Consider the following 24,792-nt stretch of genomic DNA (forward strand, 5'->3'; position numbering starts at 1 on the left):
CACAAGGAGCAGGGTCAGGAACCCCTTACCAGGAACGTGAGGGTCTTCCAAGCCGGTGGGGATTTTCCACTGATCCACCTGCAGCTTGAGGGCGTTGACCTCATCGATGTCTCCTGGCACTCTGCAGGAGAGACATACGAATCCCCTCAGATTTCAGACTCTGCTCCCTGGGGGTTACAACTGGATGCTGAAGGTCATTAATCGTTACTCTGTCATGCGGAGCCCAGAGTCCTTGTTACAGGCAGAGTCTGGAGAAACACTCAGAGAACTCAGCACCAACCACACTGCCTGCCTGTGTGTGCAGAGGCACTGAAACCATAGCTGAGAGGGGCGCATGCTACCCGCGCGCAGATTAACGGAGCATTAACTCCGAACCCTAGTGACAACAACAGTCTGCTCTTTGAGCACCAGGACTGGCAGCTGCCCACAGGGGGATGTGTGCCCATCGGTGAGCACCTCACGTGGATTATTACGCTGCCCGAGCACACACATAGTGCGATTGCACACATGGCTATTTTAGATGCCGCGTGGCTGGTGATATGTGCCACTGTGCTTCGATATTATGGCTGCAGGAGTGTGAAAGCACCTTGTACGGCTCCAAGCTGTCAGCACAGTTTTGCTCTGGGACCTGCTGCTCCTCCAGCTTGGGAACACACGTTGCCTCCTGGCAACCCTCGCCGTCTCACAGCAGCTCCCCTGAGCCCAGCCACCCTGTTCTTTGGGGGCCCAAGGTGGCTCATGGGCAGGTGGATGGGGCGGGTCACTGCTCCATGTCTGTGATGCTCTGGGCCTCAAAGCAGCACCCTGCAACCCCTGTTCATAACTGGGAGACGTGATATTCCATACAAAGCACAGAGACACTCATCTCGTAGAGCCGGAAGGGACCTCGGGCGCCCATCGAGCCCAGCCCCTTCCTGGCCCCATCTTGCGAGGCGTACAGGGTCAAATGCGACTCCTGAGAGGTCGATTTCACGAGGTTTTACTGGACGCTACACCTGAGCGAGTCGGTTTCCAGGATAGTGTAGACATGCCCAGCCGTCCTCTGGCTCTGGCAATGTCACACGCGCTGATTGATGATCACACGGCAGGACAGGAGCACCCAGAGCAGATGCCAGAATGGTCCAGAGTTCACTCTGTGGCCACCCCCATCTTTCCTAGGGGCGCTGCTAACGAGGCTCCACATCCCAGCATGCAACACTCCCTTGTAAGGCACCTCTGGGCCCTCATGGACCACCAGGCCATATTACGGAAGCAGCCAGCTCCATGTACCGGGAGTGAGGGCCTGGTGTGTGACTCCCCTGTCCGAGAAGGGAGAGAGTCGCAAGGCAGCTTTACCTGAAGATGCCCTCGGTCTGGTCTCCGTTCAGCGCCAGCACTTCCTCAGACAACCTGGTTTGCACCCAGGGGAGCTGCCGATCTGGGTACCTCTCCTTCTGCATGTTCATGATCTCCTGCAGGGAGCTCCCAAACATGGAGGGGCTGAACACTGCATTCTTGGCGTGCCGGATCTCCTCAATATTCGGCTTCTTCAGGCCCTGGAAGAGACGGAACCAAGACAAACGTGGAGGCCCAGCAATATGTGCAACCATCAATTCTCGCATCTTCCCAGCCCGTCAGCACTGAAAGGTCACAACGGATAATTAATGGCCAACTGCTCATGAATATTCCCTTCACTACACCCAAATAGATGCTTGATCAGGTGTGAAGGGCTCACCTTCCAAAGCCCAGGGCCCAGGCACACAATGTTTTTCGAAAGTGAAGAACTTTAACAAGTAACAACCTATATACATGATGGCCCCCAACGCCCGGCCTGGCCCAAGGCAGCTGCCACGCTCCATGTTTTCCCACCAAGGCAGTGTCCCCTGTAAGCTCAGCGCTTGGGCAGCCGCCCAAGAGATTCAGGGACCACCCAGCTGATTTAGCAGAGAGCCCACAGCCGCCCATAGCGGGCCGCGTGTTTCTCCTGATGGTGCATGTCTGCATAAATCTTAGTGCACAAAACAAAATTTATTCCACTCATGGATAAGAAAATAGAGGGAACCCTGCGCCCAGGCATTCAAGTCACATCTTTGGGGCACGGAAGGTTTTTCCCATGCTCCTTAGCCTTGAAAATGGCAGAAACATTTTGGCTCCAATTTAGTGAGTTAGTAGCTAAATAACAATTGCTCCTGGATGGAGTCAAGGCCTATTCCAGCCCGAGAGGGAAAAGACTTCAAACAGCTGAACACGGCCCTTGGAACAGAGAGCCTTGTGTCAGAGTCACTAGGAAAACAAACACAGCACCTGCAGCAATGAAAGCTCGAGGTGCTGCCGGGGCTCTCTCACCCATGCATCCCATAGTGCTTTGCAGCGGTGGGGAAGGATCATTAATCCCAGAGTTGGGGAATCACAGAATTCTAGGGCTGGAAGGGACCTCAGGAGGTCATCTAGTCCAGCCCCCTGCTTCAAGCAGGATCAACCCCCACTAAGTCATCCCAGCCAGTACTTTGTCAAGCCGGGACTTGAAAACCTCAAGGGATGGAGAATCCACCACCTCTCTAGGCAACGCATTCCAGTGCTGCACCACCCGCCTGGGGAAATAGTTTTCCTAATATCTAACCTACACCTCTCCCAGCTTCAACTTCAGACCATCGCTCCTTGTTCTGCCATCTGACACCACTGAGAACAATTTCTCACCCTCCTCTTTAGAGCTCCCCTTCAGGAAGTTGAAGGCTGCTATTAAATCACCCCTCAGTCTTCTCTTCTGTAAACTAAACAAGCCCAAATCCCTCAGCCTCTCCTCATAGGTCTTGTGCTCCAGCCCCTTAACCATTTTTGTTGCCCTTCACTGAACCTGCTCCAGCAAATCCACGTCCTTTTTATACTGGGGGGCCCAAAACTGGACACAATATTCCAGATGTGGCCTCACCAGTGCCGAACAGAGGGGAACAACCACTTCTCTAGATCTGCTCGAAATGCTCCTCCTAATGCACCCTAGTACGCCGTTAGCCTTCTTGGCTACAAGGACACACTGTTGACTCCTATCCAGCCTTTCACCCACCAACCTCGTGCCTGGTTTTCAATCATTTGGAGCACCCAGAAGTCATGTTTCTCTGCGGCTTTAAACTCACCTGCCCGTGGCAGGGCACAGCACTCAGAATAGCTGGCCTGAATTGGGCTCTGGCACCCCACCAAGGGGGGACAGCGGGAGAGGGCTGTGCAGCCCACACCAAGTCACTGACTCCAGGACAGCCTGGCCACGGCGCAAGGGAGCCCTTTGCCAATGACTGACAGACCACGCGTGTGTGTCTCCCGGCCCGAGCAAAGGACTGGGAATCCAGGGCCTCTTCTTGGCTCTGGCTCTGTAGCTCCCTGAGACGTCCCCAGCCTCACACCTAGCACACAGGCAGAGCCGGGCAGTGGCATGCCCAGGGGCTGCAGCTGCATCAAGAACAGAGGCCGGCTCTCCTGACACCCAGGTGCCAGGTTTGCCACAGGCCCACCCCCAGCCAAGCTGCCCTGGCTGAAGGGTTGGATTGGTGACTCACCGCGTCTCCTCGCAGTTTCCCGCCTCTCCCCCTGTTGCCAGCTGGCCGCTGCGGCCTGCTTAGCAGTTAGGAGGGACCAGGCTGTGAGCAGGAGCCCTGCCAGCGCAAGGGCAGTGCCACCCCTGTAAAGAAACCGCCGGCGGGTCCCAGCGCAATTCCCATGACCCTGCAGCTCACTTTGCTCGCGGCCGAACGTTCGTGTTGTCTCCTCTTGCCCCAGTGCCCTGGGGGCCGCCAGGGTTCAACACTGGCTCTCAGGTGCTCTAACTTCCGCCTTCGAGAGCATCCCGTGGGGGGATAAGCTCCTGCCCAGGCAAGGTGAGCGCTGAGAGGGTGGAGAAAGCAGCCAGCTCCCTCCTTAGCCCCTGTGCCATTCCACCTCTGGCCAAGGGGTCCGCCTAGCTCTGCTCCCTGCCTCACCCCCCAGGAGTCCAGCTACATGCAAGAGCTGCCTGCCCAGTCCTGTTGGCTCCCCTCCCTCCGCCCGTCCCTGCTGGTTGAGCCAAATGGCCCCAGCATATCCCTGCCAACACCGAGGCAGCCCCCTCGTTGGCCCTGAGCCTGCAGCCCCTCTGCGGCGGTGCCCAGGATCGGCAGTGAGGCTTAAGCCTGGGTCAGCCCGAGTGGGGACATGTGGACCGAGATAACTGAGCATCTGGGGGAACAGAACCGGCACCTGCACTTGGTGTGAGTGCCAGAAGCCCATTCGCCTGTGCCAGGCCCTTACCGCCGCTGAAAAGCTCTCTCGGGAAGGGACAGCACCCCATTTGGAAAGTAGCAAGAGACAGCTCCAAAGGGGCAGGAGGCTCAAAGCCCTCAGAAGACATGAGTGGCCGGGAGAGGCCAGAAGAGAGAAAAGGCCTGAGCCTTTCCTGAAGGGGGGAAAAAGAAACATCCTAGTAATGACGCCCACAGAGCTGCAGCCCCAGGGCTATGCTGGTGTGGCCGCTGTCACTGGAATCCCATCCGCGGCAGATCAATGCAACGTCCTGAAAGAGTCCCTGGGCTGGGGAACACGGCCCGGAGCAGAGAGAACAGCGTGGAAAGGAAACCTGCAACCCCTCCGCTCGGCACAGCGGCTGTTCTGGGCGGAGGTGAGGATGGGAGAGAAGCTGATTCAAAAGTTGGCTAGGGCTGGGAGCAGCCTCCTAATTTTGAACTCTCCAAGCAGAGGGTGCAGCCTCAGCCTCTCAGCAGCCTTTGCAGATGGACTCTAGTTTGGTGATCAAACCGGAGAGGCCAAACCTCCCAGCTTTCGGGAGGGCAGGACATGTGGGCAGGACGCCGGAGCATGCCAGCCTCGGAGCTGTTTTACAGAACTGAAGGCAAAAGGACAAGCCTTGGCAGGCCCTTTATTCTGAGCTCAAAGCCACCCGTTTTGTTTCCAGCTGCTGTGCTCTGTTTCCAGCCGAGGCGGCTGCTCCTTGAATCAGTTCTGTGTTTGATTTCAAAGGTCAACAGGATATTTAACATAAATAAGCCTCTGATGGCCGGAATCATGACAAATTTCACTCTAATTGCAAAGGCCTTGTGTGTGGCGGAGCTGGCTGGGTGTCTCTATGAGAGCTGGAAGGGCCTTTTGCTGAGAAGGGTGCCTCACAGGGCCTCAGAACCAAGGGCTCAGATTTCCGCTCCTTCTGGGTCTCCAACAACCACTGCTCAGTTTGCCAGCCACAATGGATTGATTTTCTGAAACCTTACAAGCTGTCCCAAGGGCTCCCAAGCTGTGTTCTCTCCGCCAGGCCTCAGTGGCCAGCCATTCTAGTCGCCGCACCTGTTAGCCAGCTATCATCAGATGGGACAGAAGCAACACAGCCGATTCCCCAGTGTGTTAACTCTCTGAAGCCTTGATCGCTCCTGAATGAACTGAGTTGACGCTGATTTTGGTGGGACGTGGGTGGCATGGGAGTAGCGGTGCAGGACCAATTCACTTAGCAGCTGCGACGTTACTGGATTTCAAAATGAATGTCAGAACCATTACTGTAAGCACCATCCAAAGTTTGCATCAAATCCTGTGCCAGCTGGGCCAAGCGAGGTGTCTAATTAAAGCCAGTGATTCATTGAATCTGTTTATGCTGCTTGTATGTCTGTATTATTTCTGTATGTGAAGTCTTAAGAGTGATTCTGTGCTCGTACTGTAGAACCCCGAGATACCTGCAATCAAGTTGCATGTGTCTCAGGTTAATGTGACTCTGAGTGATGGGGAGCTGGCAGCTGGCTGTGGGCTGCCCAGCGCTCAGGGGAGCTGGGAAACTGACCAGCGCAGCAGCGCTGGTCAGTTTCCTGGCTCCAGTGCATGGCAGGCAGCCTGGAGCCAGGTACCAGCTCCCCACCACTCACAGGAGTGGGGAAACTGACCAGCGCAGCGGCCAGTGGGTTCCCAGGTGCTGTGCTGGTCAGCTTCCTGGCTCTCCAGGTTACACAAGAGTTGACTTACGCCGGGTGGCGCAAGAACGCAACCTCTGCGTAAGTCGGGGGTCTGCTGTGTTAGAAATGTTAAAGTGCTGGGATTCACGACAGGACGTGTGGCCAGCTCCCAGCCAGGTAAAGATGGGCTACACAGAGACAGAACCTCACTAGACTCCAATCCAGATGGCAGGAATTTAGCTGGAATGCGACGTCTGGCTTGTTGCCAATGGCAGAACACCCCAAAGAAGGACAGACAGGTGACCTGACCACATGGTTCTTCTTTGCGTACATGACCAGAAGCAGGGTCTTCCCCCACATGCGCAAGTCTATAAAAGTGACCCTGGAAGCCACTGCTTTGCCTCAGGCCTCCAAGTCTTCAGATCTCCATCTTGCCTCCAATCTCCAGGCTACAGTTGGCAGGAACACCTCTGCTATGAACTGAGCCTGACGAGATGGCTGGCCCACCCTAACAAAGGCTGTATTTTAAAGCTAACCGCCTGTTCCAGCAGCTGCAGCCTGCAGCAAGGAATTTACGATCGATGTCTGTAGTTTGACCACTTTAACAGTTTTTCTTTCTTTCTTTCTTGAACCTTTAAACGTTAGATTTTAAAGGACTGTCACAGCGTGTTGTTTTGGGTCAGATCTAAGTATATATTGACCTGGGAATGTGGCTGGTCCCTTTGGGGGCTGGAAAGACCTGTCTGGATTCGGTTAGACTGGTTTTCATAACCTCTCATCTGTATAAGGACGGTTGCTAATCTGGGCACAAGAGACGCTGGGGATCCTGAGGGATTTGCTTGTGTGACTTCTGGCTGGCCAGGAAAGCAACAGATGTGCTCTGTGTGACTGGTTTGGTTTGCCTCAGAGAGGAGGAAAGCCCAGTGTGGGCTGTAAGTGACCTGGTTTTAAGCAATTTTCCCAGATTAAGCTCTCTCCGCAGTACTTGGGAACCCCCCCTGTATATTACAGTGGCTGCAAAGAGGCACCGATGCCAGAGCACAGTGCCCAGCTGTCCAGGGACTCACTAGCCACAAGGACTTCAGCAAAGCTTTATCCAGTTGCATGTGGGGTCTGCCTGCTCTGGCTTATGAGCCTGGACAGCCTTTGATGGAGGACTGAAGACATCATGCCATGCAAGTGGAAGACTGGGCTGCAAGAAATCTAATGAGGTTCAATAAGAACAAGTGCAGAGTCCTGCACTTGGGCCGGAAGAACCCCCAGCGTTGTTACAGGCTGGGGTCCGACTGGCTTGGTAGTAGTTTTGCAGAAAAGGACCTGGGAGTTGTAGTGGACGAGAAGCCGGACATGAGACAACAGTGTGCCGTTGTAGCCAAGAAAGCTTATGGCATATTAGGTTGCATCAAGAGGAGCGTTGCCAGTAGATCCAGAGAAGTGATTATTCCTCTTTATTCGGCTTTGGTGAGGCCTCATCTGGAGTACCGTGTCCAGTTCCGGGCTCCCAGTTATAGGAAGGATGTGGATACACTGGAGAGGGTCCAGCGGAGGGCGACCAAAATAATTAGGGGGCTGGAGCATGTGACCTATGAAGAAAGGTTGAGGGAACTGGGATTGTTTAGTCTGCAGAAGAGAAGACTGAGGGGGGACTTGATAACAGCCTTCAACTCACTGAAGGGAGGCTGCAAACAGGCTGGAGAGAGGCTGTTCACAGTGGTCATGGATGGCAGAACACGGAACAATGGTCTCAAGTTGTGGTTGGGAAGGTCCAGGTTGAACATTAGGAAAAACTTTTTCCCTAGGAGGGTGGTGAAGCACTGGAATGGTCTACCCAGGGAAGCAGTGGAGCCTCCATCCCTGGAGGTGTTTAAGTCTCGCCTCGACCAAGCCCTGGCAGGGCTGATCTGATGGGTTTGGTCCTGCCTAAGGCAGGGGGCTGCACTGGATGGCTTTTTCAGGTCTCTTCCAGCTCTATTGTTCTATGGTTCTATGATTCTATGAAGTGTGAGCAGCAGGCTCACCTCTCACAGGGGAAACAAATGAACGGGAAAGGACTGGGCATCCCTCACAGACATCATGGCAGCTCTCAGACTGCCTGAGCTGCACGCAGGGCTTTGATCTCCCCTGGGAGCTCTGTACAGCTCTCACAGGCCCCCTGGGAGGCAGGGTTGTGCCACTCACCAATGAGGCGCTGTAGTTCCCACCGCATCACCCTACCAGCTCAGAGTGACAGACATGTCCTGCGCCTAACCACAAAGCTGTCCTCCCATGCCGGGCAGGAGACGGAAATGCCTGCTCTGCGTCTCCCTGGAGACAGCTCAGTCCCCTGACCCCCAGGACTGACTGTACAGCAAGGATGCAAAATTCGCAAGTTTAACGTTCATGAATTCAATTACTTGTGAGCGGCTGCCGCTTCCCCAGAGCTGCAAGGGAGGAGTGCTGGTGGCTGCTTCCCCAGGGCCCTGAGAGCCAGCCAGGGGCACGGCAAGGCCACTGACCGGCTCCCCGCAGCCCCGCTACCAGTCTCCGCCTCCCCCCACTGCTGCCCAGAGCTGCCCCAGAGCCCAACGAGTTCCTCCACCCCAGCCAGGGTAAAATGATATTTGCGAAATTCAACACCCGCGAGGGTTCTCAACACCGACCCCTCGCGAACGTTGTGACCCCCCCTGTACACGGCTGGGCAGCCAGGGGGGTGCCAGGGTCTGCGGAAACGAAGGGCTCTCTTTGAGGAAGTTGTGCAAGACCATGTGCAGCCAGCTCTGGTGATGCTACCGCCATGGAATTGGTTCGTATCCCAGCGTCCCAATGGAGGCATCAGCCCATCCGTTTCAGGTGCAGTCTGGGGATGCTGCAATTACTCAGGCACATTATTATTGGACTCCTAAATGGGTGGGGAGAGCTGTCAGGTTAGCACCTCTGGGGACTGAGTAAGCTGAGCAGGGGCTAAGTCCTGACAGACAGGATTCTACACCTGTGCGCTGGGGGGACCAGCACAAAAGGCAGCTCAGCCTCTGCAGCCCATTCATCAACCTCTCTGTCGACCTTGCCCACCAGGGAGCTAACACAGTGCCAACAGAGACGGTGGCTTCTGTGATATGGACTCATGCCTCTGAGATGGGGATGAGACCCACCCAACTCACCCACCCAACAGATGTCAGACGGCAGCTTTTGATCACTTTCACCGGGGTGGGATGTGACCCCACAAGATGGGCAAGAAATGCTGTGCACACTCTTGCGACGTGCCCAGGACACAGCATCCCCAGCTGCTCATTTTCCAGAGCACAGAGTCATTCTCCAGGCCATTGCTAATCGCTCACAGATTCATGCCAGGTTCCTGCCGGGGTTGATTTTCACGGCTGCTGTTTGCAAATGGGGGAATCCCGAAGGGCACAAAATAAACCCAATCAAACCTGCACTGGGTGAGGGGCTGTACCCAGGAGGCCCAGCTCTCATCATCGGCACGAGGGGATTTTCTGGAAGCACAATTTCCTGCCTCAGCTGTGCCTCTTATCAAGGCTTGAAATTGCCAAGGGAAAGTTCGGGTTGGATGGATGTGAATCTTGTTTTCTCATGTCCGGGGGAACTGAAGGAAGCAGTGAGAGTTGGCAAGGTCAGACTTTCAATTATTGCTTTTTATTTATTTATTTCCATTTGTGCCCTGCCTCACACCCACAGCATGTTACACGCACTGGTCTCACACACACACACACACACACACACACTTTACCAGACACCAAACAGAAGCACTGGAGCTCAAACACAGGTCAACCGGACAGCATCCCCCACCACTGGCCTGGCCTCCACCAGAACCTCTGCCTTTCACAACCCACACTCCCCCACTCCCACTTCCCCAGCTCTGGCCTGTTCTGAAGGTCACCATCTCTAGTGAGCCAAGCTGAGCATCACCATCTCAGGCAGACGGGACTCAGACCATTCACTCTGAACCCCCTGGCCGCTGCCACCAGATGGCAGCTGGCAGCCAGGGCAGGTCCCGGAGCTCAGCTGTCACGTGCTCTTGGCACTAGGTGTCATTTCCAAATTGCTGGGAAGTGTGGCCCAGTGGATCCCATGCCAGCAGCCTGAGGCAGGGTGACAGGCACAGAGAGCTCAGGCAAGGACGTCCCCATTCGAGAGAAAAGGACCAAAGCACCTTGCTAGATACAGGCAGGTGTGGAGAAGAGGCGACGGTAGCAGACTCGGATGTCTGTCCCTAACTCTGCCACTGAGCAGCTGTGTGCCCTTGGGCAAATCGCTCCCTCTCTCTGTGGCTCATGACTATTCCGGAAAACTGGCCCCTTTCAGGGGGCTGATTGGTTTTGGCTGCCCCAAGTTGCACCTCACTTAAAAACGACTCGCTCACCCAATCACCGCACACTAGGACTGGGCAGTGGCAGATGGTCTCATTTTCACTGCATCGTTATAAAATAAACCAACTGGGATATGAACTTTGCACGTCCATCTTGGTGTGCAGTATCTCAAGCAGTGTAAACAAGTTGTTATCTAGCTGACATTTGAGTCTGTTCTGGCTTCTCTAGTGTTGGAAACCTCCCTAGATAGCCAGCTGAACTGATGTCCCGCTGGAAAACCTCTGTGGATCCCTAGAGGTACATGCACAGGGAACCTGAACCTGCTCCAGCACATCCACATCCTTTCTATACTGGGGGGCCCAAAACTGGACACATTATTCCAGATGTGACCTCACCAGTGCCAAATCGAGGGGAATAACAACTTCTCTAGACCCATGGGAAATGCTTCTCCTAATGCACCCCAATATGCCATTAGCCTTCTTGGCTACTAGGACACACTGTTTACTCATAGCCAGCCTGATGGCCTGGGCCAGGACACAGGGACACACTCAGACAAGAGAACTGTTTTAGGAGGAGGGAGGGAGCTACAGCCGCATGTACTGGGATGCTATTTGCTCTTCTTCCCCTTCTCCGCACTGTCAGGGAGCGAGGGAAAGGGCCCAGCCTGCTCTCACTCCTGGGAGAGGAGGGGAGGGGAGGGGAGGGGCAGAGGAGCGAGCCATGCCAGCTGGGTGCTTTCCCCACACCCCCTGGCAGTGCGGGGAAGGGGAAGAAGAGCAAACAGCGTCCCGGTACACATGGCTGCAGCCCCCCTCCCGAAACGGTACCCCCTGCATTGAGCTCTGGGGCACAGAGTTATTCGAAAGCCAGGTGTTCCTGCCCGGAGCAACCGCTGCAGCCGGAGAATTCTGAGACAGGCAGGATCTAGCAAAGGGCAGCTGAGCCCCATCACTCGGGCGCGGCTCTGATCTCTGCCACTCCGTTCAGAAGCTGCAGCAGTGAGGAACTGGCCAGGCCCCGCTCTGGTCCGCGCCCCAGACACCAACAGGCCCTCGAGTAAGGCAACCCACTGCCCTGGCCATGGGAGACTCAGGAGTCAGACCCTAGATGGATGCTAATGTAGACGCACCCTCAGTGACAAGTTCCACACACAGGCAGTGTTGCACGCAGCTGTGGGGAAGGTGTTACAAGGCAGGCAGGATGACCTCGGCACTAGAGGGCTCTGCCCGTACCTCAGAGCTACCGTTCCAGCAGAGCTGCATGTTCCCTTGGCTGTGTGTTACGCTTGAAGGCCATTTGTGGTCTGTGCAGCTGTATTGCTACGGGCCATGACCCGGTCAGATGAAAGCTGACCCCAGGTGCTGGAGCTGGGAGGGGAGACTGCCACAAAACACAGGCTGCCAGAAGTCGTGCTGCAGGAGTCTTAATAGCCAGTGGTCTTCCGCTGAGCATCTCCACGGTGAAAAGGGACGCGGGACTGCAGGGAATGAGACCAGTGAGCCAGCAGGTGGTGCTCTTCCCCAGCTGAGCACTGAACCACGACCTGGGCAGAGGAGCAGCCCTCACCCTCCTGTGGTTATTACCCATCTGACACCACCTCTCACACAGCGGCGATGTAAACCCCGGAGTCCTGGCCAGACAGCGACTTTGCTCTCCCGGGGACCCTGCGGTTCGCAAGGGCCACCTTAGTCTTGTCTCAAAACATTGCACAGCATTTGCTGTGCTCTGTCCCCCCAGCTCCTTCGCTCCTTTCCAGAGGTGGCTGCATTTCAGCAGTGGATGACGTGGTCTGCGTACACAGAATCATAAAACTAGAAGCAACCTTGAGAGGTCATCAAGTCCAGTCCCCTGCCCTCCGGCAGGACCACACACCATCTAGCCCAGCCCTGTTAGATGGTTTTCCAACCTGGTCTTAAATATCTTCAGTGCTGGAGATTCCAGCGCTTAACCCCCGACAGCTGGGAGGTTCTTCCTCTTTTCCAACCTTCACCTCCCTGGCTACAGTTTAAGCCGCTCGCTCCTTATTTCTGCTGGGTATGTTTGTCCTGTGCTCTGGCTCCCCTCTGGCTGCCAGGTGCTCCATTAGCATTTTAAATATCATGTGAGATGTTCCTACGTTACGGGCAACCCTGTTTGTTACTAACGCCTGGCACACCGCTGCTCTCTGTGGTCGCTGGGGTGGGGGAGAGGGGTTGGCCTTTTCATTGCACATCTGGAGGCTGCTGGAAAGCTCCATCTTGCCAGTGCAGAGCATTACGCAGCCTTGATTTACTCTCTCCCGCCTGCCAGTCCTTGCTCGTTATTCATCGGCCATTTGACACTGCCTCCGCGTCACACCACAATGACGTCTTCTCATTTAAGCAGAGGGGCTGCACGTCAGATTATTTGGTTGTTTACCACACTGCTTGAGTGAGGGGGAGAAGTCAAAGGCCAGTGACTTCAATGACTGGGGAAGTGGGACAATTATTGTCCTAAAATGTGCTGCCTGCAGAGTCCTTGCTGGGCCTCTGATATTAAGAATAAGGGACAACTCTTAGAGCAGGGCATTCTAGGAGCAGGTCCCCATAGACTTACCTTGCGAAAGCTCCATGGGACATGTTATCTCTGCTAGGAACTACCTGGGGGCCTCACCATCTTCATTAACTTGGCCTCAGACCCCTCCTCTCTCGCAGTATTGTCCCCCTTTTATAGCTGGATGCAGCCAAAGTGGCACACGCAAGGTCAGGCACACAGACGAGGGCTGAGAACTGAATCCATGAGGCCTGCAGCCCACACCCATGGGACTCCCACAAGCCTAACCTCCTCCTGGCTCAGGCTTCCACGGCCAGTCCCAGGAAAGCCTCCACAGCCAGGCCTGAGACAGCAGTATCCTTCTGCCTGTGGGGAGGGGATGAGAATGAGGAAAAATAGCCCATGGGTGTATATTCTGGGGCAACAGAATGGCCACGCTGGGTCAGCCCAGCCTCTTGTCCACTGACAATGGCCAGCAGCAGCCCTCCAGGGGGAGTGTACAGAACAGGGCAATTTTGGAGAGATCCTCACAGGTTCCTCTCCCAGCTCCGGGCAGTCAGAAGCTGCGGGTTGCCCGAAGCTTGGGGTTAAATCCCTGACCACCTTGGCTAATAATCACTGATGGACCTCTCCTCACTGAACTTCCCTCATTCTTTTTTTGAAGTCAGTTACACTTCGGACCTTCACACCCTCCCATGGCAAAAAGTCCTACAGGTTAATTGTGTGTTGTATGACAAAAATCTTCGCTGAGTTTGTTCTGAACTCACATATCATCAGTGACCTCTGGGTTTTGTACTGTGGGAAAGCGTAAATAACACTTCTCTGTTCATTTTTCTATACTACTCATGACTTTATAAATCTCTAACATAGTCCCTCTTTATTGTCCTTTTCCTAAGCTGAGCAGCCCTCATCTGCTTAATTTCTCCTTGTCTAGAAGCTGTTCCAGGCCCTTCACCTTTCTTACCCTTCTCTGAACCTTTTCCAGGTCCACTCTTTCCTTGTTGAGATGGGGTCACCAGCACTGGACACAGTATTCAAGATGTGGGCATGTCATCAATTAATACAGTGGCATTACCATATTTTCTGCCTTCTCTGTGATCTGAAGAAGTGAGTCTGTCTCACGAAAGCTCATCACCTAATACATTATTCTGTTAGTCTTTAAAGCGGTACATGACTGCTTTTTGTTTTGATAAAATACAGGCTAACATGGCTATTTCTCTGTCACTATCGTTCTCCTAAGTTACTAATATTCTGCTGGCTTTTTGACCACTGCTGAGCACCGAGCTGAAGCTTTTAGAGAACTATGCACAATGACCCCCAGATCTCTGTCTTGAGTGGTAACAGCTAATTTAGAACGCATTGTTATATAAGGGTAGGTCATTTATAAGTAGGTTTATAACAGTGCTGGACAGCAGCAGTCCCAGAATAGATCTTTGGGGCACTCCACTGTTTAACTGCATCCATTGTGAAAACTGACTATTTATTGGTACCTTTTGTTTCCTCTTTCTTCACCAGTTATTGACCTATGAGATAACCTTCCTTGTTATTTCACAACTACTTAGTTTCCTTAAGAGTCTTTGGTGAGGACGGTGATGGGGTGGGACCGACAGCTGCCAGGACTGCCTCTGAAGCCCTTTGTAAAACTTGGTGTCACATTAGCTACCAACTGGTATTCTTGTACGGAGGCTTGTTTCAACACTTGCTTACATACCGCAGTTAGCAGATCTGCAGTTTCATATGGGAGTTCTATTAGAACTCCTGGGTGAATCCATCTGACTTATCACCGTTTCACGTATCAATTTGCTCTAAAATCTGTTCTGTTGACACTTCAATTTGGGACAGTACTTCAGATCTGTCACTCCGAAAGAATGGCTCTGATGTGAGCCCCCCCCCCATCCTCTGCTGTGAAGACTGATGTAAAGAATTCATTTAGTTTCTCTGCAACAGCCTTGTCTTGCTTGGGTGCTCCTTTAGCCCCGCGATTACCCAGTCGCTCTACTGACAGTCTGGCAGGCTTCCTGCTTCTGATGTGCTTAAAAATATTCTTGTTAGTTTTTGTGCTTTTAGCAATTCTTCCTTGGCCGGCCTTATACTTTTACACATCACTTGCCAGAGTTTCTTCTTCTTTCCCTCATGCAGATTGGACTTCCAAATTTTACAGGCTGTCTTTTTGCCATAAACAGCCTCCATTACTCTGATGGCTTGCTCTGGTAGCATTCTTTCGGTCCTCTTCTTGGTGTTGCTGATTTGGGACACATTTATTCTTGGCTTCCATTACGATGTTCCAGAATGGCTCCTGTGCTGCTTGCAGGCATTTAACTCAGGTGATGGCTCCTTTAAGTACTAATAAGTTAAATGTAGCCATGGGCTGGTTAATTGGTATTATTCCCCCTACCAGGCTGTTAAATTCAATTACATTATGGCCTCTATTATCAAGTGGTTCAGCTATTGTTCTCTCTTGTGTCCACTTGGTGGCGAATTCACTTGTGTCTCACTTGGTGGTGAATTAAGAACTGCCTCTCCCATTGTGGACTCTAGGACTAGTTACTTGTGAAGCAATAATTTATGGTGTCCAGCAGTTCTATCTCCGCTTGCCATACTAAAGCAATATGTACCCAGACAATATGGAGATTGTCAAACTCACCCATTATTGTTAAGTTTTCTGCTTCTGTCACCGCTCTAGCCTTCCTTAGCATTTCACAGTCACCATCCAGGTCAAGTGGCCTGTCAAGGCGAGAAGCTGGGGCAAAAAAAATCTAAGTGGCTTCAAGACTGAGCTTGGTAAGTTTATGGAGGGGATGGTATGAGGGGAGGTCTAGGCTGGATATCAGGAAAAACTTTTTCCCCAGGAGGGTGGTGAAGCACTGCAATGTGTTGCCTAGGGAGGTGGTAGAATCTCCACCCCTGGAAGTTTTTAAGACCCAGCTTGACAAAACCCTGGCTGGGATGATGTAGCTGGGATTGGTCCTGCTTTCAGAGGGTGGTTTGGACTTGATAATCAATGGTCAGAGGTCTAGAGAACATGACCTATGAAGAAAGGCTGAAAGAATTGGGCTTGTTTAGTTTGGAAAAAATAAGATTCGGGGGGACATGATAGCGGTTTTCAGGTATCTAAAAGGGTGTCATAAGCAGGAGGGAGAAAACTGGTTCTCCTTGACCTCTGAGGATAGAACAAGAAGCAATGGGCTTAAACTGCAGCAAGGGAGGTTTAGGTTGGACATTAGGAAAAAGTTCCTAACTGTCAGGGTGGTCAAACAGTGGAATAAATTGCCAAGGGAGGTTGTGGAATCTCCATCGCTGGAGATATTTAAGAACAGGTTAGATAGATGTCTACCAGGGATGGTCTAAACAGTACTTGGTCGTGTCGTGAGGGCAGGGGGCTGGACTCGATGGCCTCTCAAGGTCCCTTCCAGTCCTAGTGTTCTATCATTCTATGATCTCCTCAGGTCTCTTCCAACCCTATGATTCTATGGGACGGCCTACAATGGCCATGCAGCTGACCTGTCACTGCTAGCAGCAAATACGGTTGGCCAATGGCCAGAACTGGGACACTAGCTGGATAGGGCTCTGCATTACTACAGAGGATTCCTTCTCAGGTGTCTGCCTAGTGGGTCCTGCCCACATGCGGAAGGGCTACTGATCGCTGTATTTGGGCTCAGGAAGGAATTCTTCCCTGGGACCACTGGCGATCTTCTGGGTACCTCTACAGCCTGGGGCCAGGGTCACTCGCAGGTTTAAACTAGTGAGCATGGTGGATTCTCTGTAAGGCAAAGCCTTTAAATCATTATTTGAGGATTTCGGTAGCCCAGTCAGAGGCCAGGGCTCTATTAGAGGGGAGGGTGGGTGAGGCTCTCTGGCCTGCGATGTGCAGGAGCTCAGATTAGATGATGATGATAGCCTCTTCTGGCATTACAGCCTAAGAGTCTATGTTCCTACTGCTTTATGCTCTGCTCCATAGAGCACTTATGGTACAGTTTCTTTCATTAAGATTTTTACCTTATATGACTCTGTGTTTTAACATATAGTGCCACTCCCCCAACAGTGCAGCTGCTCAATCACACCTATGTACCTAGTACCCAGTACTATTCCACCCGGTTTCTGTGATGCCTGTTGGAGCAATAGCCTTATCTAGTATCAGACGCTTTAGTTTATGATCTTAGCAGTTAGACGGCTGCCAGTCACCATGAAGCGGCTTGCCTTCGTGCGTCAGCGTTAAAAGGGGCTTGGTCTACTTTGGCTGTTTCTCACTGGCTCCAACCTGTACCTCACCAACTTCTCTGCTATCCTATTTACCGGACACAGAGTTCCCCCTTTAATACAGTCCTCCCTAAGGGAAGGAACCCAAACTGCGCGCTCCTGCATGCCTGTCAGCTTCTCCCGACACCAGCGTAAAACAGCCTCTACAACCTTTTCATTTCCCAGCAATCTGGTTCCATTTTGGCTTAGGGGGAGCCCCCTGCCTCCCCCCCAATACAGACTACTCCTTCTCCAAACAATCCCCTCTCCCTAATGAACCAAATTCCCTCCCTGCAGCATCTATTCCACACATTTAGGTTCTGCAGTACCATGTATGGAACTGGTCCTGCGTGTGTTACTGGTCCTGTGTGTGGAATTGGCCCTGTGCATGTTACTGGTCCTGTGCATGGAACTGGTCCTGTGTGTGGAATTGGCCCTGTGCATGTTACTGGTCCTGTGCGTGGAACTGGCCCTGGGTGTGGAACTGGAAGCATTTCAGAGAATGCTACCATGGTGGTCTCTTTCTTACCACTTCAACTTCTTAACTGTCAGGCAAAATTTGGCATTCAGGACCTCCCTGTGATCTGTCTCTATGTCACTGGCACATACATGTACCACAGCCACAGTTTCCTCCCCAGCACTGCACGAGTCTGGCTTGATGTCTCATGAGATCCACAACCCTTACCCCCCAGGAGATAAACCCAACCATCTCTCATTCTTAGAGTAAAGTTCATGTACTCCTTTCCCACAATGCATGCTGTGAACCCGTGGAGATACGGTATTGTCCTTGACTATGACAAAGGCCTCCCGGGTTCGAATCGTGCTATAGACAACAGTTTACTCACGTCTGATGAGTTCCAATAAGAACGAAACCGGTCATGTGCTAATGTGGTTTCCTCAGAACCTTATTCTACTAAATATAGTCAGCCCTGATTGGGGTGTGCTTACAGTTCACTCGCCTGTCAACGTAGTGCACGTGGCCAACAGTTGTTGGTCCAGTTATCTGGGGAAAGCGACCAATCCAACTGATCTACGTCTCTCATTCTGATAACTGAAACCTGCTATTGTCTGTCTCCAGCACCATGTCTAGGTAGGCATGGAGCCTAGGACCACTGCTCACCACCCTATGGCCTGCTCCTGCCCCTCCTCCACCTCTTCCCCATGCCACCCTGCCCTGTCCTCGAACGTCTCCTCTACGTATCTCTGCATTCCTCTCTACTGCTCCAGTTCAGTCACTCTGGCCTCCAGCACTTGTACTCTGTCTCCCATGGTCATGAGTTGCTCACATGAAACCCGCCCCCCCCCCGTACTCTGCAGGCCCACGAGGCAGGTAATCACACCAGTTGCACTCGATGCAATAAATTGCATAGCCACCACCCTGCACGGGGCTGCTCTTCTGCCTCCTTTTTTATTCTCGGAGCTTTTTTACACAGCCCAAGTTAGCTTGTTTAGAGTGTTGGGCTTTCTTATGCTGTCAGTTGCTCTGGTGAGGGACAGGGTGCCTTGTAATGGTTAAATCAGCACAGCACAGCACATGGAAGCCAGCTCTGCAGCCTCTCAATCCATGAATCCAAGGGTCTGAGGTGCCCATCTCAGAGCATAATAAATATCAAGCAAAGAAAACAAATGTATGCCCAGGGCATTTTATGGAATAAAAAGTTATCAACAGAGCTAACGCCAGCGCCGGGCCGGGGGCTCTGCCAAATCCTGTTTCATGCGTTTTCTGCTTTCCCTTTGGAAGCATCTTGTCTGGAGGGTATTTGATCAGTTTCAATTGAATTAAGGCAACCAGCGAGGGAGAGAGAGCTGACTGTCCAGAAGACAAAATGCAGGTCAGGGTCTTGCTAGCGCTGGCAGCTGGCGCTGCCATCTCTCGCCTCTCTCGGGAAGGGCGGTGGGTGTGAAGTAACTAAGGGCAACCAGGCATCGGGGGGAAGAGACAGCAGTCAAGTCAGGCAGGCACAGCTGTACCTGGAGCCCAGGCCATTGTTCCTCGGGGGTTGAGCAGCAGGGACATGGCTAGCCCTGAAACTGGCGCATGAATTGTCCCCGGCAAGGTGCGTGTGTGTGGTTTAAGGTAAAGGGAGGCACAATGGGCTGAAGGCCGCTTGCCCAACTCACAAAGAATGGGAATAAATCAAAGGCCAAGATCTCCTGGAGAGGAGACTCAGGCCTGCCAAACACCGTTAGCATTCGCCTGCCTTCCAGCCGCTGATGGAGGCCTGATCTCCGGAGGAGACATGCCACAGTTGGGATGGCTGAAGTGCCGATCATACTTCTGGGGAAAGATCTTGGCCTGTCTCTGCAGGGCCTCAGTTCCTTTACCCTGACTTTGGCAGCACGTAACTCACTCCAGGACCCCTTTGGCACGTGCAGTTGGTCCAGCCTGCAGTACGCTGCTCCCGGCAGATCCACTTCCTCAGAGCTGTGCCGGGGCTCTCCTGCCAGACAGGGGACATAACTGGGACTGCCTGCTGCCCGGTCCTGTCCTGAGTGCCAGAGCAGCCCAAAGCAGCTGGGAGCAACTGATGGAAATGAATGTAGCCCACAGGCGCCTGACAAGTGTCCAATGTAGCTCTCAGCTAAGCAACATTTGGGCACCTCTAGTGCTGGGAAAGTAGGGACGTGCTGTGCTCTAATGACAGACGTCAGAGGAAGGATGAACTTGCCATGATGAGAGTGGGCTGGGACTCAGGAGTCCTGGGGTTGGCTCCCATTTCTAGACGCCTGGGAGGAAGTCCCTTTGCTCTGGCTGCATCTCAGCTGCCCATCAACCAGTAAGTCGGGGACAGGAATGCTCTTTTCCTCACACTCTGTCTCTTTTCACTGTAGAATGGGAGCTCATTGTAGCAGGGATTGTACTTTACTGCGTTTGTCCAGCACCTAGCACAGCGGAGCCTCTGGACACAGGCAATGCAGGGGCGGGTTTAATTCTTCCCCTCCGTGAGGCAGCTATGCAGGCTGTACAGCTTAGCTACTGTGCTTTAGCATAGAATCATAGAATGCTAGAACTGGAAGGGACCTCGAGAGGTCATTGAGTCCAGCCCCTGCCCTCATGGCAGGACCAAGTACTGTCTAGACCATCCCTGATAGACATCTATCTGACCTGTTCTTAAATATCTCCAGTGATGGAGATTCCACAACCTCCCTTGGCAATTTATTCCAGTGTTTGACCACCCTGACAGGAACTTTTTCCTAATGTCCAACCTAAACCTCCCTTGCTGCAGTTTAAGCCCATTGCCTCTTGTTCTATCCTCAGAGGCCAAGAAGAACAAGTTTTTCTCCCTCCTCCTTATGACACCCTTTCAGATACCTGAAAACCGCTATTGTGTCTCCCCTCAATCTTCTTCTTTCCAAACTAAACAAGCCCAGTTCTTTCAGCCTTTCTTTATGGGTCATGTTCTCTAGATGTTTGATCCTTCTCGTTGCCCTTTTCTGGACCCTTTCCAATTTCTTCACATCTTTCTTCAAATGCGGTGCCCAGAACTGGACACAATATTCCAGCTGAGGCCTAACCAGCGCAGAGTAGAGCAGGAGAATGACTCCTCGTGTCTTGTGTCTTTCCCATCCTTAATAAGAACTGCTATACTAAGCGGTGAGGAAGAGTCAATCTCATAGGAGCTTTAAATAGCCCACGCTCAGCAGGTGAGGGCAAGTAATTTTCCTAATGAGCGAGTAATGAGAAAAGTGATTGGCGCCTTGCAAGATTTAAGTGTGGGAAGTTTTATTTCAGTGCTTGCTAGTTTTGATTAGTGCTGTGCTGGGGTTTAATTGAATTGAAAATCTGAGCTACAAATAAAAATCTAATTGGTTTTGTTTGGGAAGCAGCTGCAGCTGTGTTTGGCTGATGCTAGGGTGAAAATGACCCCAGTGCCATTTGGAAGGAGGGCACAGATACGAGCGCCAGGCACCACATGTGTCCTGATTCACTGGACCACAGCAGGGCAGATGTGGTGTCTGGGTCTTGTGTCTGATGTGCCTGTGCTGAGGTCATTGTCAGGGAGACAAAAATCCTGCCTGAAAAGGGTTAAAACCTCTGTTATCTCAGGAGCCTTGCAGCCTGCGAGGCTCCTGAAAAGCAATTATAACTCTAGGCCTGTGCGTAAGTCATGAAAAATATATGCATTCGGTGAGAGCTGTAATCAAGAAGTGACAATCAGTCAGGGCAAGCCAGGGCAGAGCACCTGCTTTCACTGCTGAGTCTAACAGCATGAAAGGCACTTTCATGTGTATCCTTTATTTTCATTCCACTCTTTCTGCATGACCTTCTCCGCTTCTGCTTCCTTCTCTCCCCCGCCCCGTCCCTTCTACCAGGGGACTGGAAACATCCACCCACAGCTTCTGAAGGCTACAGTCCTTCTGCCCCATTTCACAGAAGCGGCTGTACCGAGCCAGACCTATGGTCCATGCAGCCCAGTACGTTGTCTTACAGTGGCAGGTGCCAGATGCTTCAGAGGGAATGGACAGAACCGGGTAATTTACTGAGCGATCCATCCCCTGTCGTCCAGGCTCTGCTTCTGGTAGTCAGAACTTTAGAGACACGCAGAACACGGTGTTTTGCTTTGACCACCGTGGCTATTAGCCAACCATGGACTTGTCTTTTAAGACCTTATCTCATTCTCTTTTGTGCCCAGTTATACCTTGGCCCTCACAACATCCCCTGGCAATGAGTTCCACAGGTGGATGGTGCATTGTGTCAAGTAATACCTTTTTCGTTTTGTTTTAAACCTGCTGCCTATTACATTGGATGATCCCTGTGTTAACTGATGGGCATACATAGCACTTCCTTATTCATTTGCTGCTCATCATTCATGAATTTACAGACCTATATCACTCCTTGGCCATCTCTTTTCTAAGCTAAACAGTCTTTGGTTTTTACTGTCTCCTATTATGGAATCTGTTCCATGCTCCTAATAATCCCTGTTGGCTTTCTCTGCCCTTTTTCCAATTCTAATATATCTGTTCAGAGGAGATCACCAGAGTTGCATGAAGTATTGAAGGTGCAGTATTGAAGTACTGAAGGTGTGGGAATACATGGATATATATATATATATATATATAGTGGCATTATGATATGTTCTGTCTTATTATCTATACCTTTCTTAAAAAACAGAAAGTTAGAAATCATTGAGTGACACCGAGCAGCTATTTTCAGAGAACTGTCCATAATGACTCCAAGATCTCTTTCTTGAGTGGTAACAGCTAGTTTAGACCCCATCATTTTCTACACCTAGTTAGGATTATGTTTTCCTATGTGCATTACTTTACATTTCTCAACGTTAGGTTTCATCAGCTGCTTTGTCACGCTGTCATCCTGGTTAGTGAGATCCTTTTGCGATACTTTGCAGTCTTTTTTGGATGCATCTGCCGAAGCGGGTCTTTGCCCATGAAAGCTCATGCTCCAAAACATCTGTTAGTCTCTAAGGTGCCACAGGACTCCTTCTTGTTTTTTGGACTTAGCTATCTTGAATAACTGGCTATAGTTGGCAAACTTTGCCACCACCCTGTTTACCCCTTTTTCAGATGATGCAGAAATATGTTAAACAGCAATGGTCCCAGTACAGATTTCTGAAGGACCATGGTTATTCATGTCTCTCTTATTTACCTCTGTTGTGAAAAGAGACCACCCATTCAGACCTTTTGACTCCTACCTTTTCACCACGTACTGGCCATGAGGGGACATTCTCTTTCATCCCATGACAGCTTACTCTGCTTAAGCGCCTTTTGAGAGGGACTTGGTCAAAGGCTTTCAGAAAGCCACAGTATGTGCTGTCCACTGGATCCTCCAGACCTCATCTCTGTTGGCCTCCTCGAAGAATTCTAATAGAAGTCATGCCCTCATGTTCACCCCTTTCACAAATGTATGTTAAATTTTGTACAACGTGTACTTGTAAGGCATCATTTGAAAAGTCATAATATGCTGATCATTATTGTCCTTCTAAGAGATGTGTGCAGATATTGTACATGAAGTAATAAGATTCTACTGCATGACATTACTAAGATGTATTCAAAGTCTGGAGGGTAGTCACAAACCAGTTTCCCAGGGACAAAAGTTTCGCTGATGCCTCAGACAGGAGTCAACTAAATCAAAGGGCTAAGCGGCCATTCTTTGGCAGGAAGAGGATGTGGATGAAAATCTACATTTTGATAAAGAAACAGCTGGGGCAGTTCTCATCCACACAGACTTTGTCTCCTGAACCTCAGCCGGAAATGTTTCACAGAGAGGAGAAAGAACTATATAAGGAGCATGTATACCCCCAAATTCTCTCTCTCTTCTTCTGTCCACAGCATCAACACTTGAAGAAGAAAGGTAGCAGCAGTGGGATGGAGGAGGGAAATTCAGCTCTGAGAACTGCTGAAATATGGTACAAGAGTCCTTTGCTCTGATTTCACTTAGTGTGCTAAGTTAGACATTAGTTGAGTTTTACTTCTATTTCCTTGTAACCAAGTCTGAATTTTATGCCTAATTTCTTGTAGCCACGTAAAATCTATTTTCTGTAGTTAATAACCTTGTTTGACTGATTAATCTAAACTAGGATGTTTGGTTGAAGCATTTGAAAAACTCCATTTGGGATGATAGAATTTTGCATATCACTTTGTAGTCAGAAAACGACAGACTTCATATGAGCTTATGTCATCCAGGAGAGAGCTGGGCAGCACAAGATGAAAATTACTGGGAGAAATTCTGGGACTGGTGCTGTTCTGCAATGTGATTCATGAGTGACAGGCTATAGCACTCATACAATAGAGCTAGGGAGTAATCTACATGCTGAAGTGTGAGCAGGCCAACAACGGTAACTCTCTTGGCACAGCGGTGTAAAAGGCACCCCAGGCTGGAGAACTCAGGGGATACAGGTGTTCCTTAGTCCAGGTTGCACCCTGGGTAAAGTCACAATCTGCGAGGCACGATTTCCTTTTACAAAAGCCATGTTGACGCTTCAGCAGCAGATCGGGTTTATCGAATGTGTTTGGTAATTGTGGCCATTATTATAATTTCAACCAACCTGCCTGATACTGCAGTTAGGTTTACCAGACTGTTACCGCCAGGATCTTCTCTGGAACCCTTTTTAACAAAAAAAAACCCAAAAAACAAAAACTGTGTTCGTATTAATTATATTCCAGTCGTCTGCCACAGAGGCTTATTTCACCAATAGATTACATACCACAGTCAGTAGTTCTGCAATTTCATATTTGAGTTCTTTTGGAACTCTTGAATGAATACAATCTAGTCCTGGTGACTTGCTCCTGTTTAATTAATCAATTTGTTTCGAAAACTCATCTACTAACACCTCAGAGACATTTTGTTAGATCTATTGCTTAAAAAGAAGAGCTCTGATGTGGGTATCTCTCCTGCCTCCCATTCAGTGAAGCCTGTTGTAAAGAATTAATTTAGCTTCTCCGCAACAGCCTTGTCTGCCTTGGGCGGTCCATTAGCCCCTCATTTGTCCAGTGGCCTTATTGCCTGCTTGCTGGGCTTCTGGCTTATGATGTACTTTAAAAAGATCTTACTATTAGTCTTTGTGTCTTTTTCTAGCTGCTCTTCAAATTCTCTTTTGGCCTGACTAATTACACTCTCACACTTGACTTACCAGAGTTTATCTTTCTACTTTCCTTAGTAGGATTTGAACTGCCATTTTCAAAAGATGCTTGAACTAATGGGAAGAGGGACAGAGCACAGACAGGGGACCTGCCCACTCCAAGGTCCAGGCCATCATGCAGCAGGGGTAGCTGCCAAGGACAGGAGGTGTGGGACTCAGGAGGTTTGAGGCTCTGTCTCCTCCACAAAGCCAGCAGCAGGCAGGCCTCTGCCTACCTGAAGAAGAACTCCACCATCCCTCACTTAGTCC

At 51.2% G+C, this 24,792-nt stretch overlaps 1 protein-coding gene across 6 annotated transcripts in view; it reads right to left on the minus strand.

Moving 5' to 3' along the window:
- ARHGAP39 (Rho GTPase activating protein 39) overlaps positions 1 to 24,792 on the minus strand; it is a 369,615-nt gene that overhangs the window by 13,008 nt on the left and 331,815 nt on the right. For all 6 annotated transcript variants that reach the window (XM_074986536.1, XM_074986535.1, XM_074986534.1 and 3 more), the window contains 2 exons: positions 1,336 to 1,535; positions 30 to 121 (listed from right to left, as the gene is read on the minus strand). In XM_074986536.1, the coding sequence (XP_074842637.1) occupies positions 30 to 121; positions 1,336 to 1,535 (292 nt within the window). The remainder of the gene's footprint in view (positions 1 to 29; positions 122 to 1,335; positions 1,536 to 24,792) is intronic.

This window comes from Carettochelys insculpta, chromosome 2 (genome assembly GCF_033958435.1).
Source record: "Carettochelys insculpta isolate YL-2023 chromosome 2, ASM3395843v1, whole genome shotgun sequence".
Taxonomy (NCBI): Eukaryota; Metazoa; Chordata; order Testudines; family Carettochelyidae; genus Carettochelys; species Carettochelys insculpta.